The sequence below is a fragment of the Sitophilus oryzae genome, unplaced genomic scaffold, assembly GCF_002938485.1.
Source record: "Sitophilus oryzae breed Bouriz unplaced genomic scaffold, Soryzae_2.0 scaffold_1441_pilon_pilon, whole genome shotgun sequence".
Classification (NCBI taxonomy): Eukaryota; Metazoa; Arthropoda; class Insecta; order Coleoptera; family Curculionidae; genus Sitophilus; species Sitophilus oryzae.
In genome coordinates this window covers 1,090,381-1,098,919 of record NW_022146106.1, presented here as the reverse complement: position 1 = coordinate 1,098,919, position 8,539 = coordinate 1,090,381, and the positions used below count along the sequence as shown (strand labels likewise).

Here is an 8,539-nt window from a genome sequence, read left to right as displayed (position 1 = left end):
CGTCATCCTTCTTCTTCTTAAATAGTAGGCTAGGTAATTTTGACTAGGCAGAAGATCATATTCTTCTTCTCTTCTTCTTCTTCTCATAAGATCATATTCTATTTTATAACTTTTATAAGCCATAAAAAAGAACAAGAAGAAGTGGTCGTGTTAACCTCCAAAAATTGACAACATTCGAAAAGTGAACTTTGTAAATAAAGTTATTTTTTATTTATAAAATATTTGTCAATAAAAGCAACTATATTAAATACAACACTTAATAATAATATACTGTGATAAAAGGACTGCTCTGCCAGCTATTGTTATTGATTGTTTTTAAGCATATTATGTCAACATTTATGATGGATTATGAATTTAAAATGAAAACTCAAAATGAGAGAGTAAAAGTTGAAGATTTATTTGATTATGAAGGATGTAAAGTAGGTAGAGGTACATATGGCCACGTTTATAAAGGGAGACGAAAGGACGGTTCAGATAATCGAGATTATGCCCTAAAACAAATTGAGGGTACTGGACTCTCAATGTCTGCTTGTAGAGAAATTGCTGTAAGCTTTGCTTTAAATTATCCATTACATAGAATAATACTAACTTGGTTTTTTTTTTATAGCTACTTCGAGAATTAAAACATTCAAATGTAATTAATTTAGTTAAAGTATTCCTGTCACACAATGACCGCAAAGTATGGCTTATGTTTGATTTTGCCGAACATGATTTGTGGCATATTATTAAGTTTCATAGAGCTGCCAAAGCTAACAAAAAACCAGTTATGGTTCCCAAAGGAATGGTGAAGTCATTATTGTATCAAATTTTAGATGGAATACATTATTTACACTCCAATTGGGTTTTACATCGAGATTTAAAACCAGCAAATATATTAGTTATGGGTGAAGGACCTGAGAGAGGCAGAGTTAAAATTGCTGATATGGGTTTTGCTAGGTTATTTAATGCCCCTTTAAAGCCACTAGCCGATTTGGATCCTGTCGTAGTGACTTTTTGGTATAGAGCACCGGAACTTCTGTTGGGAGCCCGGCATTATACTAAAGCTATAGGTGAATTAAAGATTAAAGTAATATAAAAATATCTTTATTCTCAACATTTCTAAAAATATTTTATGAGTTCACTTATTTTTTTCTTAATATTTAATGAAATTAAATTTGTATCTTTATACTGTGGTAATACCCTCTTTATTCAGTATCCCAAGTGCTCAATTTACATTGTTTGTGCTTAATAATAATTCATCTAATGTTACCTATGTATACTGAATATTAAAATATTATTAACACAATGATATTAAATGTATATTAAAGAAATAATATTCTAAAAATATCCATGCACAAAGAAATTTATTTTTAAAGTCACAAAAGAAAATGGCAATTAAAAATTTAACAATTAATTAGATACATTGATTTTGCATAATAAATATCAATTATTATATTGGTGGAATACTTCATAAAAAGCTTGGTTACAATTTTCATCAAATATTTATCTAGACATATAACAGTAGCTTACTGGCACTGTCCGACTAGCATAAAAGAATTTAAATGTAATTTAAGACTATGGATTACAACTTAATATTATTGTTTGTACATAATATAATTGTTTAAAAGAGTTCTGGCTAAATAAGAAGTTATTTATGTATATAAAACATTTTTTTAATTTAACTTTTATTTTTTTAGATATATGGGCGATTGGTTGTATATTTGCTGAATTATTAACATCCGAACCTATTTTTCATTGTAGACAGGAAGATATAAAAACAAGTAATCCCTACCATCATGATCAGCTTGACAGAATATTTAATGTAATGGGTTTCCCCCATGAGAAAGATTGGGAGGATATTAAGAAGATGCCTGAGCACCCTACATTATTAAAAGATTTTAAGAAATCAAAGTAAATTATCCCACATCATTGTTAAATTTCTTAAAAAAATGGTCTTTTATTTCAGTTATGTAAATTGTTCTTTAGTTAAATATATGGACCGGCATAAAATTAAACCCGATAGTAAAGCATTCCATTTGCTACAAAAATTGTTATTGATGGACCCTAACAAAAGAATAACGTCAGAACAAGCAATGCAAGATCCTTATTTTGCTGAAGATCCTTTACCAACGCAAGATGTATTTGCAGGTAAAAAGACACTATTCATTTATAGCACAAAAATATCGCGCTCTTGTTGGTTTCTAAGTCAACTTTTTGTGACGACTTTTCGCTGAAAGGAAAAATTCATCTGTTTCAAAGTTAAAGCCCAAAAAAAGAAAAATTCATCTGTTTTAAAGTCAAAGCTCACCTAAATGTAAAAACTTTGTCTTTATATAATAATTAGAAGTGGACGAAATTGATATATTGAAACTGTCAACATACTAAAAATGAATAAGTCTATGTTAATAAACATTTTTAGCAGACAATGACAATCCACCTTGAGTATATTATAGGCTTGGTGCATTTCAGTTGATTTCAACAAATTCCGACCGCAGCGCACTCTACGGCAGAAATCAGAAATTATCAATAAATAGTTCACGCCGCCGTCATGTCGATCGCATTAAAATGATATTGAAATCGGGGTATTGTCGTAATATTTAAGTATTTTAGTTTTTTGCTAGTGCAGTTTTTATTTATTTTTTTTTTTATTTTTTTTTTATTTTGCAAAGTACAGTTATTGAGACTATAAAACACTCAGGTACCAGGTTTGTGTGATGTAACGCTGTTTCGGGTAGTAAAAAATAAGTGAAAAAGAATTCGAACTAGGCGTCTTGCGTCTTGTGTTGTGACAATTTCAAATGTTAATAAAATTGCCCAAAAAAATGTTAACGCGTAAAGGAGAGCGTAATTAGGGCGTTGTTGGGTGCAATAACATTCAATAACTCAACTTTCCCGGATATTCAACTCTCCTGAAACAACATTTTATAGCTTCATAATTTCTTACACCGATTTGATCAATAGTCAGTAGCAAAAATGGATTCAAGCAGTTCGACGAAACAAGTGAGTAAACAAAGTGCTCTTTACATAATCAAAAAATTAAATAGACATATACCGTATGATCGAAAAAAAACGGCGTCCAGTTGGCTGGGAAATGAACATCGATGACATTTCCCATATAAATTTACATATAAAATGACAGCGATCTTCATTCCATAGCCATCGCTGACGCCGTTTTTTCTCGATCATACGGTACTATGAGAGGATGAAATATAATTTGCAATATTAATGGTATACTTTTTTAATCAACTAGGGATTAAATGTTTTATGACCATCTTCTAAAATTCTAATTATGTACCTTTAAAAAATGTCGTTATAGCCGAAATAGCTCCAATTATGCCCCACTAACAAAACCGGTGATAAAACTATGCTCGCTACCGTAGTTGAACTCATTTAAAAAAAAATTTAACTGGAATAATAAATATAATGCAAGTTAGACCTTTTAAAGATATCAAAATATTTGCCTTTTTATTTTTTTGTTTCGAATTTCCACAAATTATACTTTCTAACACTTAGAATAATTATATACTAATTTTTTCGTTTACTCGCCATTTAAACCCGTGTATTTGTTCGTTATTTACGGTATTCTCCGGCGGTGGCAGCACCGGCGGAGAATGCACCAAGCCTATATTTGCCTAGTATAACCTCTCAAATAGAAACAAGAAAAAAATTGCCTATCTTTATTTAATCAGGATTGAGTTAAGAATTCCTAGAATAATTAATAATTAATTTGAAAGGTGTTTTAGCCTAAATGCGCGTTCATATGGGCACCGCTCCAGAGGTAAACATTGCGCAATGCCACTTGAGATGAGAGTATTCTAAAAATATCCATGCACAAAGAAATTTATTTTGAAAGTCACAAAAGAAAACCTTAATATCTTACCTTAATATCTTTTTTTTGCCGAAAAGGTACTATTGTTGCTGAGCGTTGCACCGTATCGCGCCACTCGAGCTGTTGACTTGGTTGATTTGGAGCGGAGTCGCTGCTACAGTTCGGAATTTTTATTCAATTTTAATGGTTGTAGATGTATCAAAGAAGTAGCGTGAAATGCTTGCTGCGAAAAATGTCATCTTCTATGACAAATAATAAATATTATAAATTCAGTGTACAGCTGTTAAAATTCTCCAAAAAAACTATTTTTATTCATTTCATGGATAGTTTGTCTGAATTTTTTTCTTATTTCTAAGAATAAGCTTTTCTAGGTGTAAATTTTCTATGTGCAAATTTTTACCAACGTAATTTTGTCTTGTAATGGCTAGGAAACAAGTGAGACAAAGCAAAGCACTGTTCGTTCAATATGAACACCACAACGCCTGAGACGGTATCGCTCGACGCTCGGCACGAAAAGGTCACCACTCGAGTGGTGCCAATATGAACGGACACTAAGGCTAAGAGCAAATTGGGTCGCTTATATCGCGTGTGACACGATCTGGCGCGACGTGAGTTTTTGTAAACTACAGGACTGCAGAAATAAATGGTGCGGCGCTACCCGCGTGACGTGACCAGCGCGTGTCTCTGTAGTTCAGACACAGTTCTTCGCGCGTCGAGTTCTTGTGCAACACTTGTCTTGCGTTCTTGTGCATTACTTTTTATTAAGGCCCGACCGAACCTGGATTTTTAGTCTCGGCCGAGACCGAGACCGAGAAAAAAGAAATTCTCAGCCGAGTACGAGACCGAGACCGAGACATGATGCAAAATTTATATATTTTAAAACGTTATTTTCATGCAGAAACGGTTTTATTGGGATTTAACACTATAAAATTACTAATACTAATAAAATGACTTTTTTTAGTCTATGTTACAGGCTAAAAAAGTAATTGTTCAGCATTGCATCCTTTCAAATTATGCAGTGTTTCATTGTATTCTTTCTAAATAGATGTTTGCTAGTGACGCTTGTTGGTGGTGCAGACTAGAAATTTATAAGCTGCTGGTTTTAGAACGCTACTCTGTATGGAGGTGAATAATTACACACAAGAATTTTACTTATTAGTAGGATATACGAGTAAAGGTTGATTCTCACTATACCTTCCCTTTCCATTCCATATCAATTTGCGGACCACAAAGCAGCGCGTGTGGCGTGTCACGTCAGGTCATGCCACGCGATATATGCGACTCAATTTGCGCTTAGCCTAACACATTTAAATATTATATAATAATAATAATAGCTCCCGTATATAGAGTTTAACGCCTTGGGAGTAGCAAGGTACAGCTTGCCATGCTAGAACTGTTCGGTGTACAAGGAAGGTAATGTGGCTAGCACTACGCTTCAACCGCCTATTATTACCTCAGGATTGTGAATCCCAAGTACTCATTTAAGGCTGAGTCGACCCAAGGTTATTAAAAGATAAGGATGTCTCGTAACTCGACCATCTACTACATCAGAGGAATGATACCACTCATAGATAAAGGGATAAAAACTGCCCACAGTCGGACAGTGCATTTCCGAATCGATATTCATTGTGTACTTTATTGTTTATAGTGTATGGCGTCAATAGTCTTCAATTGTTTGATGTGTGTTTTCTTTATTGTATTGTCCATTTATCTCTCTTTGTCGGTTGCATTTTATTTTTTATTCTTTTATCTATGATTTTATACGTTCTGTAACATCCCTGTGACGTAGTTGCAGCTCGCTCCTATTGGTCCAAAAGTTACGAGACAACCTTATCTTTTAATAACCTTCTAGGTACTCAAACTAATTTTATTTTAATAAAAATAGTCGGCTGATGAAATGCCGGGTGTAGGATTCGAACCTACTACCTTGAGATTGATAGACGAGAGCCTGTACCTCTACGCCACCGGGCACTCCACATTTAAATATTGCTGACTTATTTTATTCTTGCTTACTCAACTTTACGCTTAGACGCTATCCTTATATTTCTTGACTTGGAATGTCACACCAAGGAGTTCAATAAACTTATTGTAGGTTGTCCAATACCATACCCCAAACGTGAATTTCTCACCGACGATGACCAGGAAGAAAAATCTGAGAACAAGCAAAGGCAGAATCAAGCACAGCCTCAACAATCTCAGGCTCAACAATCGCAGCAACAAACTCAACAACAACAGCAACAATCAAATCAACAAGAGAATCATCCAGCTAAAAGAGTCAGATTGTCTGGGCCACCAGGACATCCTGGACAGGTCAATTCTCAGGTTAGATATTGAAGCATTTGTTAAACAAGTCGTGCCTGACAATCCGTTTCTGTTTCATACATAGTTTCAGCATTTTCTAAGATATTAAGGTTAACATGATGCAATATAGCATTGAATATAATATAGAGGGCGAGCTTTAAATAAGTGCAACTTTTACAGGGCTGATAGATATCGAAAAAAGGAATATATTTTCTCTTTGCCGTTTTTCAAATAAGCTTAAAATAGCCAGTTATTGTACTTTTTACGAAAATTTAAAAAATGGATTTTTTCTTAAACTATGAGAACCACTGGATTGTTACTACTGATTTTCACTCCTCTAAACTTAGTTTACTACCTATGTTGCCATATTATCAAGATATTAAATTTTTGATATAAGTTAAAATTTAAAACTTTGACACATTTACGAAAAATACAAAGTTTTTAAAAATTTTTTTTCACGAAAAAAACTTATAACCATTTTTCTAGGTTCACAATATCGTAAATATACCCCAAAAAATTTTGCACTTATTTAAGCCTCACCCTAACCGGGTGCGTCTTAAAAGTGGATCACCCCTATAACTTTCTTATTTTTTTCAGATAAAAAAACGAGATTTGGTTTATTAGAATATGAAATAAATTAGGATTCATTCACATATTAAGTTGTTTTTGGCCACTTCCTGATTCACCGGAAATGACTACAACTTTTCATTTTTAAATGGCACCCTCGGTATATTTTTACTTTATACGATAGAAAATTACACTCTGGAAAGAATGACATATCATATGTCAACTTTTGACATTTTCGCTTAAAAAAATTGTATTTTAAATTTCAATCTAGAGTGTTAAAAAAAATAATTTTTAATCAAAGAGCCTTGGAAAGATAAATTTGATCGTCTAATGTTTTTATGTCTTGTTCTGGCCAGTTAAAAGATGCCCAAATCGTATTTTTAATTATATCTCAATTTTTTCGAATTGAACAAGGGTGGTTCATTAGCATATTCGGAAAAAGCATTTTTTACGAATAATTGTGTTACCATATACTTGGTATTTTGACATGGTACCATATACTTGGTATTTCGAATCAAATTGTCCTTATGAACCGCATATTACTATTTCAAATAAACCATATGCGAAGGTCCAAAGTTGACATATAATATGTCATTCTATCCAGAGTGTCATTTGCTATCGAATAAAGTAAAAAAATACTGAGGGTGCAACTTAAAAATCAAAGGTTATACCAAATCTCGTTTTTATCTAAAAAAAAAATAAAAAGTTATAGGGGTGAGTCACTTTTGATACGCACCCGCTATAATACAATGTAAAATTAAATCACATAAGTATAAAACGCAAGATTACATTATCCAACGTACCCTACAGCTCCAAAAAAGCTCGGTATCAGGTTTTGCTGTTTAAGATTTTCAGTTTGTTTTTTTTTTACAAAAAAATGAAGGCAGTGACAGGTTGCAGAGAGATTCAAATACATTTTTATCTTAAAGTAGTAGTTTTTTAAATGGAATGCGATATATTTTGTTTGCTTAGGGGGTTTCTCCTAAAAGGTCTAAAAATGCGACTCTAAACCAAGAGGTTCTTGAAATTATCGGCATTTTGCAATTTCTCATAGCCACTTTAGTTATAAATATTTTTTTCCGTAGTCCCTACGGCTAATACTTTACGAGTTACAGCCGAGAACTATTCTTAGTGGGACACCCTGTACATAAAATCTCAGTGAGGAATTTTAACTTTTTTTTCGAATTTGTGGCTCATCCTAAATTTTTACAATTTTTTATGCTAATCACTTTTGTATACGTTTTAGCCGATGCAAATGTCCCAGCAACAACAAGAATTCCATCAACAGCAAATGATGTACAGTAACAATTCACAACAGCAACAACAAAGTTTTCAACAACGATTTTAAATCAACTTGGATATTATACAAGTTTTATTGTATAATATTTTGTTTATGATTATGTCATGAAAGTAAGGTTGTAAATATAACTAATATTAAATATTGTCAATACCAGTGGCGGCCAATTTTGATAATTATAGAAGAGACATGTTGAAATTGTTAAGACTTAACATGACGTTAAGCAAGCTCTAATCTACATTAATTTTTTGTTAGAGGACAATTAGTAGGTTAGTAGTGCCTCTCATGGTGAAATTAAAACTCTATACTTTTAACTGTTTTATTTGAATTTTAGCTATTTATATTATTTATTTTAGCGATTTATTTTATCTATACCATATCACAGATTATACAGATTATAAACTTTGTTTTTTTCTTTATTGTTTTTCGTGGTTCCAATTTTCGGAACCGGACACTAGTTAGGTTACTAGTTTGTGCATAGCACGCCCACTTATGGCCTCTAAAATTGTGCACAGCGCCTGACCGGCACAGTTATTAGAGAGATATCGGAAAACCGAATAGCGTCA

The 8,539-nt window shown here is 32.7% G+C and overlaps 1 protein-coding gene across 1 annotated transcript; it reads left to right on the top strand.

Moving 5' to 3' along the window:
* The first annotated feature begins 153 nt into the window (after positions 1–153).
* Positions 154–8,163, top strand: LOC115876966 (cyclin-dependent kinase 8). Its single transcript, XM_030893013.1, has 6 exons — positions 154–545; positions 608–1,049; positions 1,677–1,890; positions 1,946–2,127; positions 5,901–6,130; positions 7,923–8,163. Exons 1-6 carry the CDS (start codon positions 327–329, stop codon positions 8,022–8,024), a joined length of 1,389 nt encoding a protein of 462 aa, XP_030748873.1. The 5' UTR covers positions 154–326; the 3' UTR covers positions 8,025–8,163.
* Positions 8,164–8,539: the final 376 nt, after the last annotated feature.

Bases quoted from the DNA above. Each gene is read 5' to 3' on its own strand.
- LOC115876966 (XM_030893013.1), top strand. From the start codon at position 327: ATGTCAACATTTATGATGGATTATGAATTTAAAATGAAAACTCAAAAT. The intron at 1,050-1,676 runs GTGAATTAAAGA...TTATTTTTTTAG, and splicing joins GCATTATACTAAAGCTATAG to ATATATGGGCGATTGGTTGT. The intron at 1,891-1,945 runs GTAAATTATCCC...CTTTTATTTCAG, and splicing joins AAAGATTTTAAGAAATCAAA to TTATGTAAATTGTTCTTTAG.